Here is an 11,851-nt window from a genome sequence, read left to right as displayed (position 1 = left end):
CGTGACGACAGAAGACTGTAATTACCTGAAATTAGGTATAGCCATTAATTTCTTTAACACAAGTAAAAGATTAATCCCTTTAATTCAGGAACTAAAAAGTCTTTCTAAAGATAATTTTTGGTGATTAAGAATAAGGAATTTTCCCACGGTCAGCTAGGCTCGCATTACGAAGAAACTCGTTGAAGACAACTCTTTGGTGCTTCAAACTTCGAGAGCTGTATTGTAAAAGCTGTCATAACTGTTTAGTTATTTTTGGACACAGAATATGCTTGTTTCTTGTCAGTTTGCGTGTTGCCCGTATTAATATCTTATATGTTATTACCCTCCTAAACAACGTCCAAACAAACATGGTGGAAATAGCAACGTTTTTGTTCAAAGAGGTCGGACCATTAAACTCTTTAACGACGCCAGACTTCAGTCGCGTCACTAAGCTAAAATTAAAAGGCGATTGTTTGTTACCTAGACAATAAAGACCGATCTTTTTAATGTAGCATTGTTAACTCGCGAAAATTACCGGAAATGGCCCTACACTGCTTACTTAAGCGTTCACCACTGTTATGCGATGAATTTGCATTGCACGATGCAACTTACGTGAACGCGTGCACGCAAATTTCACGAGGCATGTCCTTCTAACCAATGAGTATACCAACTTTTTTCAGCCAATCAGATGCAAAACTGAAACCAATCTTGGATAGGGTACTTCTACTTTTCCCGCGCTTGGCACCCGTTCTAAGCATAATCCTGCACGGTAAGCTCTGATTGGTTCATTGAATAGGACTAATTCGAACGCGCGTCGTGATTGGCCAGATGTGATTGTTTTGGTTGATCACCTCGTTTTTATTTGACCGCTCGAAGATGGAATTAAAACAGCGAGTCTAAATATTTGAGATCGGACTTATGAAGAAAAACATGCCCGGACGACCATTTTAAATGAGTTTATCACGATTAATGACGAGCGCTTCACTCCACTCAGACAAACTTTTATATTAAGATATTTGTGTCTTTCCGATTTACCTTCACGGTTTGCAACTATATTGTTGTTAAGTCTGGATCAGAGAATAAAATGTGCTATAGAATCATTCATTTATATAGTTCGTTTCGTGGGTAATGATAATATTCCTTCTGTTCCTCTGGTGAAGATCGTGTCTGTACCGAAACCCTGTGCAGTGCGTCGGAATTCAGAGAGGTTGTTCCTGTTGTTCCTGTGTGACACTGCTTCTCTGGCCTAAAACCCTCAGTGGCCAAACGGCGCATGATAGTCGATGACAGTTGATGATAATAGTTGTAGCACGGGCTTCCGTTTGACCACCAACTATCATGCACAACAATAACAATAATCTTTATTGGCTCGGAAGAAAACATTTACATGGAAGATATTAACTTCGCACATTGACTACACTAGAAGTTGATTAATAAGAGAGTGTAATAAGAAAGATAGAATATAATTCTTATAAAAAAAGAGCCTAGAGGCTAAAAGAACCGTAAAGAGTTAGCCCCTATTAGTTATTTAAAGTTATTTTTATAAATAAAAGAGAGCACAAGGAAAGGAAACCAGACTCAGAAAAAAGTTCTTAATGTGTTGTAATTTCCTTGTCATCAATGTTGTTGCACTGTCATCGGTTATCATAATCAGAAGCATCGATATGCTTCTGTTATAATCAATTAGTATAAATCTACTAACGCTCTTTCACGAATGCTGTTCTCTGATTGGCTACACTACTCACTATCATTCTGTTTTAGTAGAATGCTTCGATCTAGTATACTAATGCAAATTCTGCAATCTGATTGGCTGAGCTACTCGTGCACTATCAGCCATTATAGTGCGTTGGAGTGTCTGTCATCTACGAACTGGGGACGTGTTTTCGTTTTCTCGAAGTTTTGGAGGAACGTTTAGATCCTAATGAATAATTAAGTCCCTGACGGAAGACTAAAAGAAAGACATTGGCCGTTTTTACACTAGAGGACGCATTATCCGTCCAGAAGGATAATGCGTCCTCGCCCTTTTTATACTAAAGACGCATTATCTGTCTGGACGAACTTGGGCAAACATTTGTAGTTCGTCTGGTTATACATCTCTAGTATAAAGACGGTACAAGACGTATTATGCGTCTAGACGAACTATCTCGAACGACGAACTAGGAGAGATAGTTCGTCTAGACGCATAAAATGTGTTGTGCCCGTCTTTATAGTATACTAGAGACGCATAACCAGACGAACTACAAATGTTTGCCCAAGTTCGTCCAGACGGATAATGCGTCTTTAGTATAAAAACGGCCATTAACGGTTTCTTGACTTCAAAAACTTGAAATTATTGAAAAAACTGGTGCGCGCGCGTACACAACTGCAAATTTCCAAGAACAATTCAGTCCGTGCGAATTTGTTAAAGCATGAAGCTTAGTAATACGTAGAAAATAATTGGAAACCGTTATTAGTGTTAATTTCAGTTAGAATTCCACTAACACAATTAGATTATTCGCTCGAGATTTCTACGAGGTGATAGTTGATGAAGCCGAAGGCCGAATCAACTATCACCTCTTAGAAATCTCGAGCTCATAATCTAATTGTTAAATCAGGATAGTGGGTAGCGCAGCCGCTTCTTTGCGTTTTCTAGCTGTCTATGAGGAGGATTTAGATAAAGTTTTGAACAACTATTAGATTTATACTAAAACAATTAGGTTATTCGCTTTCAATTTCCATGTGTGATAGTTGGCTAGAAATCTCGAGCCGAGCTCATAATCTAATTATTAACTATCATTCACTTTCAGCTTGTTCAAATTTTTCCTGATAGTCGATGATAGTTTATTACGTTTCACCTTGCGTATGATAGTTGATTGTAGCAAGGTAAGAACCAACATGCACCGTTTGACTGCAGCTTAAAGCCGACATAATGGTGGGAGTTACATGTAATACAGGCTTCATCCTAAAGAGACCCCTGGTCAGTAGAGTACAACCAGCTGCAAGGGTAGAAAGCTTTAAAGTTCCCGACGTAATGTGACTTGACAATGTTGAAGATGTTGAATCGTCCAGAAAATTCATGAAAATGAGCTTTCCTCGTTCCCAAGATGGCACGGTTAAGCAAAGGCTGGGAACTAGTTACCAAATATTATAATGGTAGTCTCTGGACGTTATTATCAGGTCATTGAGCACATGTCATGAAAATTAAGAATCCTTTTGTATTTTCTAATCTCCTTCCCTTTATTTAAAAGCCTATTTGAAAGTGAATTTGTCATCTTTGCATCTCATTTCAGTTGAAATTGTCCGACAGACGCAATGCGCATGCGTGTTACGCAAGCCTTGATTCTATCGCGGATTAATTGTTGTTACAAAATTGCGACCATATCAAATATTTTATAAAATACTTTGCAATCATCCAAGGTATGTGAGTAATATTAGATAAGCCCAAGTGCGGTAATCAGCAATAAAACTGAGCAAGAAATCCCACAACGATCGCAAATGGTGGGAGTATATTACATTTAAACGAACCATCAATTGTTTGCCTTAAACTAATGAGTAAGGAAAATAACGATCTGGGTGACGCCAGATCTCGTGGCTAGTGTCACTATCAATTTTTTTCGGGATTGCAGGCTGCCCTCGGGTGACCCGCTTACTTCTGCGGGATGCCCGTGTCGTAGTGGCCTCCGCACCATCCCCACCAACAAAACAATGAAATAGGAACACTAAAATTGCGCGTGGGAAGGTTGGAGAATAAGATGCACCGTGGGAGTGCATTGGCTGAAAATTTAGCGGCTACGTCTGCAGAAAGAGGCGAGAACCTACTATAAGAAAGAGTGTCTAGCTCACTACTCGTGTAACGTAGAGATCTCTACTGAAGCCTTATTGGTCTCTAATACATGTCATCCCTTGCTTTAAAATTTCAGCACCTGTTTCCTAGAGGCAAGTGCTTGTTTCTGTTACCTATAAATGTAGAGTTGAATTGTTGAAGTAGTCAGCTGGTCTTAGCTCACCTGAGTATTAATCACAGACATCCCATGCTGTTAAGGAAGTCGACATTAGTCAGGCAAAACACGGAAGAGAAAAAAAATTTTCTTTATCACTGAAGTTTCCGTGTTGTATAACGTTTCACTGTTAATTTAACTAAAAAGGAAGACCAGACAAATCAAACCTCACTGGGACTTGCGATAGTATAATATTTTACCATCAATTTCTTTAAAGTTTTTCTTGTTTCTTTTGTTGTGTCATTACAAAAAGCATCCAAGCTAAGCGGGTAATATGCATCGATTTGTATGCTAAATCTCTATTCTCGAGTGTTTGCATCAAGCTATGTAAACAACTTTTAAGATTACAGAATGAATTTGTCATAACCGTGGGATGAAGCTTCACAACAAACACGCATTCATTATTTTTAAATAATGAAACACACACTTAACTGTACATTATAAGCTTCCCTTGAATTTCTTTAAGAGCAAACTGGACACCTGCGGCAAAGATTTTTTTAAACTGTGATACTCAAGAGTTCTGAAAAGTAGCGAGATCTCTCATCCGTCATCTATAAAACATGATTCGAAACCTGCATAGCGTCCCGAGAGTAATTGATTCTCTTTGAATTCGATATATGTATTCGATATAAAGCGAATAAATTGCAGTGCTTTATAGCATACAATAATTTGTGTCGGTTATTTCATGTCTCATTACATAATCGAACACGTGCGACGGAAGATTACAAGTTTTACACCTGTGGCCCGTAAATCAGATGGTTTAGTACAAGGATTTCATTTCTTCGTACTTTTCCTTGCTACTAACTTTGTGATCCATGCCCTTTGGTTTCGGAACAGTTCATGTCATAAAGTGCCCTGATTTTACGCTTAAATGAGCAAACGAAAACCACTTTCTGTACAATTCTGCAGCTCCTTTCAACGTAGATCAGCATGGAATTTCATTCCTCTTGCGTTGCCAAAGTTGTGTTACGCAGGATATTCAATTACTGTTGTCTTTCGCTGGTAAACTTGCTCTTCTCCCGGATCTGCCATGGGCGCTTTTGAATACCTCGGAGAAAGCGTTTGCAACAACATCCGATTTTTCAGATTCGTTGCAAATGAAGGCATAGCAATCAACTTTCCTCGGTTTCTGGGAAACAAAGTCATTGAACGCGAACAACTGGTGTTTTTTATCAGCCACAACGAATGATACGCGATTAAACGGCACTTCTATCTCCTCCTGACCTTCTGTTCCTGTGTGTATCCATCGAATTTTAACATCAGTAGTAGAGATCTCTATACACACCCGAGGTAAACCGTCTAAATCATCGCGTACTTTCTTGTACAACTTTTTAAGACACTCGTCTATCTTTTCGCCGCCAGGACTCGTTCGTTCTACTTTCCCTGCAAAGCGAACGATAAAACTCCTTGCAGGTTCCAACTCGTATTCTTGTTTCACGCTCTTCAGGCTCAATCGTTTCACCATGTTGTTTCGTCTGTGAGTGTTCGGCGTCGTACTGGATTTTCGTTCTCTAGACCTCATAACACCCATAGAAATCTCTCTGAAATCACAGCTATTTCTTTATGGATATCTCGGAGATTCATAACTAACCCGGAAATGTATCTCGCGAGACAAGAAACTTTCGTGTCAAGATCGTAATTAAGATGGCATTCGTTAAAATGGAATGTCAATAAGACCGCTGTTGATAATTTTTTAAAGCTAATTACCCTCCCATATTAGGAACAATAGGTCAGCCCACTCCAATCATATTACAGTGTAATAGAAGTAGAACAAAAAGGTCACGTTGTCATGACAATATAGCGCTTGTAAGCACAGCAAAGTAACCTAATATGGTTTTATGACAGCGTCCCGGCTAGTTTTAGGACCTCCTAACCGCTTGCCCAAAAGGAAAGAATACTAGCTTAGTGCTACAACTTTTCTTTCTTTCTTATATATCGACAGAAGTTCGTAGACACTTCATTATCGCAGCGATCCTATTAAGGACTCTGGAGCTCTGTTTGTTTTTTCGAAATTGTGGCAAAACTACGACTTGGCATTCTCGTTCCCAGAGCCCTCGTTTTGTTCAGTTTGGTCACGTAGTCGTAACGTTCTTTTATGACGGGTAGCTCGGGGTAAATACACTTTCTTTTTGGCCAACGTAGCTTAATAAGAAATAAACACACAAACTGCGGTGACAAACATGACAATAAAATGCATGTTAGGAAACAAAATTCATTAAAGTTAAATGAAATTTGTTTTCCAACATTTTATTGTCATGTTTGTCACCGCAGTTTGTGTGTTACCTCTGGGTAGGAGGATGACGTCTTGAATTTTTCCATTACAGTAAAACAATGAAATCATAACAAGTTTATCCTCTCCTTTCACTTTTTATTTTTAATTTTATTCTCTGAAAATTGCCTTATAGAGAGGAAACCAAAGCTTACGTAATTAACAAGAATCGGTCCATAATTAGGTTATTTCAATGCCAAATGTCCGGCCTGGTTATGTTTTGAAAATGCGCACAACTGCTTGCTGTTAAAATTAATTTGCATCTCAGTTTTTGCGGCTTTGGTGTTAGTTATCTTTGTCTTTTCGACAAGAAAGCGAGCATTTAATAGGAAATTTTGAAAACATGTGTCACTGTTTTCCTAGTTTTGCTTTGCGTCGTTAAAATTTACATTATAAAGTTGAGTTAATTCGCCACGTCGTTAGCCTGGGGCTAAAGAATTACATACAGACTGTTCGTATTCAGCCCATGAATTTGCAATTCTAATAACTTCTGCCGTATACATTCTGACTGTTTATTTTGGCAGTCTCAAAGCAAATTCGCCACCAGACTGTGTCCATCTTAATTGCGGTGCGAGTAGGGTGGCTTTGAAATATAATTTCAGACTAATTTCTCATCGCGAAATATGCCTTTCACTGCCACATCTTCAAGTTTTTAGGCCTGTGCGGCTCATGAGTTTGCCTGGCAACACGAAATGAAATGGAGGCATTCAAAGAGAAGATAGCTGGCCTTGGACCCAGTCGAAGCGACTCGCGAACTTTCACTCAAGAGACCACGTTTCGCGTGAAGTATCTGGGATTCTGTCTGAATTCGCGAGCGGGAGTTGAAGGCATTCGAGCTGCTGTGAGTGAAATTAAGAAAACAGGTGGACAAAGGGATCACAGGAACACAATTCAAACGAACTTCATCAAAATTAGCGACCAAGGTGTGAGTTTCGTGGAGCGAAAACGAGAACGAAGTGTACCATTAGCTTTTATTCCGCTTCGGAAGATTTCGTATGGATTAATTTATGAAAAGGACTCCAATATTTTCGCTTTTAATCACCACGTCTCGCAGAACCATGTTGAATGTCATGCAGTTGTATGTGAAAGCGAACTGAAGGCTCGTGAAATTAGCGAAACTTTGTATGCTTCATTCCGAGCAGACCATTTCGAAAACCTACGGAAGGAGCGGGAAAAGGTAAAGAGGTGTCTACAGACAGATTCAATCGATAACCTTACAAGTGGAGGAGGACAAAACGTGAACTCACAATAATTATAAAGCTGGTTCTTTATAAAACATACTACACAGAAACACTGTAATCGACTATAAAGATGTCCCTATTTTGAACTTTCATTCGACTTTCCATTATTGGAGATCAAATTTTTCCATTTTATCATAAAATAGAGCGAGTAAAATGACTAGATTTGTAATCACTTTAATTTAGAATAAAGTAACAGAGCCTAAAAAAATAACTGTTTAGTCTCGTATTTGGTTAATTTTTGCTGAGGCAATAAAATAACCCCCAGCGCGCAAATTTTTCGCCTAAGAAACACCTGTACTAGTTTTACGGGTAATTTAAAACTGTTTTCAGTCTTTATTGTAAAAATGCTTCATTCAATTTGAGAGAATCGTGAGTGTCAATCATCTGTAATCTACCAGTGGCCAAAAAGATGACGAATTCTAAAGCTATGAATTGTAAAATCTATCAAGTTAAGCAAATCGCCGCTATATTAGTTAGTCTGTAGTGATAATGGTTCCGCAACTATTTTTATGGATGAACACTAAAGTTTCATCCGAAAATTATCATTAAATCGTTCTTCCGTAAGCTTAGTAGTTAATCTTGCCTAACAGGTGAAGTTAAAATTACCAGTTTAAGCAGCTGAATTTTGTTAATTTATAAAATGCGGTTTTACCTGTTTCAGCCTGCTATGTGTTTTGGTCAACCACTGCATATTTTATCATGAAAATTTCCAGGAGCCCATCACGGCCTAAATCTCTCACACTAAGACTGTTGGAGAACTTGACCAAACAGAGCTATATTTAGATTAAATTTGGCGGGAGACTTCAAGTCCCATTTGTTAATACCCACAGAAAGCAAGCAACTTCATTGGCTTATGATCACACAGATCTCACAAAGACAAGTTATTCGACGGGTACCTTATTATAGTTCGCAGGGTTAATAAAATTATGCGTAATATTTTGTTATAGTTATAACCGTCACTTCTTAAGATCATAGTTAATAGAAGATGTATGTTGTAACATACAAAACGTCAAGTTAATACAGTTACGTTTTTGAGAACATGCGTTGTCTATTTGTAATGTTTGTAGCCGCGGTTTGTTTTCCTTTTCTTCTGAAATTGAAATGGCCGAAGAACAAGAATATTTATGACGCATAAATCACTTAGATGGATCTTACACAGACATTTGTAGAATAAAGTGGGCTATTTCCAGTGCAATATGTGCGCCCAGAAGCCATGCGCCATAATAAAACAGTTTCGCTGAAGGAAAGGCTAAAAACTTTAGGAAAATGGTGCAGATATTTGCTAAATGCAGTGTTCAAATAATTTCGATAGCATTTTAGTTCCTAGGTTTACATATTCTGTAAACTTACAATGTGACTACTTCAACCAGGAAACATATAATTTTGTCCAACTTCATATTACACTTGAGCTGATCAGTTTTTTGGTACAATATAGAATCTCCAGTTTTGAATAAATCTGAAACACTCTACTCTACCTTACAAAATGTGATTTAAAGGATGTAGATGTTCGTGGAAGTGTACAATACTATTTTTCTGTTATTATTATTATTTTCCTCTTTTTGACAAAGAACCGCTTTGATACAACGGGGTTCCACTGCATTCGATTTGGCGCGAGATTCACGGTCACGCAACTCGTTCCCAGGCTCTCAGGTGCCTACCTCACAGTCTGAGAAACAACAAAGAACAACAAGTGTAGATTAGGCCAGATCACACCATGTTGTACTGTTAACCATGGATGTAAATTTGGCACCAAACTCAGGTATCAAAAAGCTTGAGAACAGTTAGTCTTAAGCCAGTGAAATTTACAATAAGGATCCAGCCACACCTCTGGCCACCAAATTATGACCGTGGGCTCATTCCATGCTATAATTCCTTGACGAAAAAAGATGGTGACTTATTTTAGTACATTTAATAGTTTTATCATTTATTTATTTTTTTATATTTGATTTTCATTTTGCCTCGTATATTTGTTTTTCTAACTCAGCTGCAGAGTTTCGGCTTTCCAAACCAAAACGTCAAGGGTTGTGGTGTTTTAAATTTGTTTTATATTGTCCTTTCACCCGACCGCCATGTGTTCTCTTCAATTCGATCAGTGACAACATCATTATCGAAGACCTTTCAAAAATTTTGATAAAATTCTTTGAAGACCTTTTTCTTTGATTCCATATGAAGCAAAGATGACACAATAGCAGAGGGGGCGCAAGGGTATTTTCGTGACGCCGTGATCCGGTTTTTTTGTGCTCTGTGAACCGTGATTTGTATATGTAATAGGACTACATGCTGTCCAATTTGGAAATAATTGGATGAAAAAAATTCCGAGGATAGCCAAAATTGGACGAGGCCGCAGGCCAAGTCCAATTTGGCTGTCAGAGGAATTTTTTGAATCCAATTATTTCCAAATTGGACAAGCATGTAGTCCTGTTACTTATTAATTATATAGCTCGTGAGGTAATACAGCTTTGCAAGGAAAACTACAGTAACTGTCTCTGAAGAAAAACAGACTGGGCCCTCAATCTTCCGAAACTTGGGAAAGCTTCGAAAATATCCGGTGATATCAGGAGCCATAATCGGGGACGGAGACCGTAAGCGCGCGCCATTTCTAGTATTGGGGCTGTCCCCATGATATGGGACAATTTTTCTATTTTTAGAACAAATTGCGCCATCATGTGCGGCACACGCGCGTACATGCTGCGTGGATTTTTGCGGATACAGCGCGAGGAAATGGCGTCCGAAATTTCCGAAATGTTTGATGCTTTTGGCCCACAAATCAATACGTTCATGTCCGTTGGAGTTTTGCTTTAGTAATTTCGTCGTAAGCTACTCCAGTTTGATTCAAGTAAGACAGTGCCGAATTTAGTTATGTCCCGCTTTATATCGCTGACCAAGTTGTGTTCTGCTTCTTTTGCAAGAGCTCCACATTACTCCACTCTAAGTTTCACATATTCTGACATATGTTGAACGAAGATTAACAGCTTTTCCATAACACAACAAAAAACCAGTTGGATATATTTGGATATAGCACCGTTTCAGGACTTCAAAGTTTCCCTCCTCTTGCCACACGCTTGCGAGGATTTCGCCAGTCTCTCTCGACCGAAAGGTAAAACAAAGTAAGTAAAAGTAAGTAAAACAAAGTAATTGCAAGTTTGAGTTTTGCCTAAATTGTAAGCAACGCTTGATACTTTATCAAGGCCCAATAAGTGACAATAAAGTTTATGTCTGTAGATGCTGCTCAGTTTTGTTTGTGTAAAAATCCAATAAATTGTCAGTTGTCGATGAATAAGAGCGCCCGCCGATGCGTGTTTTGTACAATCAGTAAAACATGACAAATTGGACTTCCCCACTTTCGTGTGAAAACGTACATCGAACTCATATAACATCTCTAGTTTTTAAATATGTTTAAGGTTGATAAATGTTTGAGAACATATTAAAAGCTTAGCTGAAAATATGTGAATACAGCAGAAATAATCAGCTTTCTTTGATCAACTCGAATAGCAACGGTACTCGAATAAAGATTTCGATTTTGTTGGTTGAGTTATCAAAACTCCTTGTTTATTTTATTTTCGCAGTGTAAAATTTCACTATGTTAAAGAAATACACATGATGTTAGTAGCCTTTTGGCGTTGGTGAAAATTGTTGCAGCATCTCAGCGCAAAAGACAACGAAAGAAATCTTTGTCAAGATTTGTTGACAATTGAAAACACCGACTCGGATTTGAAGGTGCACGCGCTGCACTATGCAAATGAGCTACTTATGTACGCGTCAGACTTTCCCTTAAAAAACTTTTGCAAACTCGCCAAACAAACAGAAGCAATACGAAACTATCAAAAACAGGGTTTGGTTATGATTAAGCATTGTTTGGGAAACTCTCAAATTAACTCGATACCAGAGTAAAGAGTTTTCTTTCATAACTTTTCTTTACAGAACAAACCACAGGCAGCCCAAGCTCTCTCTATGAACCACACAAACAACACAATATGGCATCGAATTATAAGGGTTTATATGGGATTTTCCACAAGATATCCTTGGAGGTAGTTAAAAGTGAAAATTCTCAATAGAAATGGCTTACCTTGTTCCATACATGTGTTGTTTGCTCCTGGTGTGGTTATTTTACCGATTGAACTTGATTTAAGCGACGTTTTTGAATTCCGATTTTCCCTTTATAAAGAGAGGACAAGGCGAAACACCTCAGTCGGAACAGCCTGCCGAACGAAGTCAAAAATCCCAGGCTAAAATGTGCCCACGGCCACAAATCCACCGCAGAATTCAAGGGCAAAGGTTGATCTTTCATTTCAATCCTCTAGCCACACAATTGCAGCCCTGCGAGCGACGCCAGCCGGCTCTTCGTGTCTCCAGTGAAACGATAAAGCTATGGAAGAGCTCCGTGT

General features: G+C 38.5%; 2 protein-coding genes and 1 non-coding gene across 3 annotated transcripts; 2 read left to right on the top strand and 1 right to left on the bottom strand.

Annotated features, from left to right (window-relative positions):
• The first annotated feature begins 3,493 nt into the window (after positions 1-3,493).
• On the top strand, positions 3,494-3,640 carry LOC149109125 (U12 minor spliceosomal RNA). Its single transcript, XR_016208875.1, has one exon. It is a non-coding gene; the product is annotated as a U12 minor spliceosomal RNA (small nuclear RNA).
• A 484-nt stretch (positions 3,641-4,124) lies between these two features.
• On the bottom strand, positions 4,125-5,637 carry LOC149109124 (uncharacterized). The gene has a single exon (XM_089294079.1). It carries the CDS (start codon positions 5,485-5,487, stop codon positions 4,936-4,938), a length of 552 nt encoding a protein of 183 aa, XP_089150205.1. The 5' UTR covers positions 5,488-5,637; the 3' UTR covers positions 4,125-4,935.
• A 1,097-nt stretch (positions 5,638-6,734) lies between these two features.
• Positions 6,735-8,504, top strand: LOC110042076 (uncharacterized). The gene has a single exon (XM_089294078.1). The coding sequence runs from the start codon at positions 6,923-6,925 to the stop codon at positions 7,475-7,477; it is 555 nt and encodes a 184-aa protein (XP_089150204.1). The 5' UTR covers positions 6,735-6,922; the 3' UTR covers positions 7,478-8,504.
• The last annotated feature ends 3,347 nt before the right edge of the window (positions 8,505-11,851 follow it).

This window comes from Orbicella faveolata, unplaced genomic scaffold, assembly GCF_042242905.1.
Source record: "Orbicella faveolata isolate gen_17 unplaced genomic scaffold, um_ofav_v1 contig_25, whole genome shotgun sequence".
NCBI classification, from domain to species: Eukaryota; Metazoa; Cnidaria; class Anthozoa; order Scleractinia; family Merulinidae; genus Orbicella; species Orbicella faveolata.
This window is presented reverse-complemented; position numbering and strand designations above follow the sequence as displayed.

Bases quoted from the DNA above. Each gene is read 5' to 3' on its own strand.
- LOC110042076 (XM_089294078.1), top strand. From the start codon at position 6,923: ATGGAGGCATTCAAAGAGAAGATAGCTGGCCTTGGACCCAGTCGAAGC.
- LOC149109124 (XM_089294079.1), bottom strand. From the start codon at position 5,487: ATGGGTGTTATGAGGTCTAGAGAACGAAAATCCAGTACGACGCCGAAC.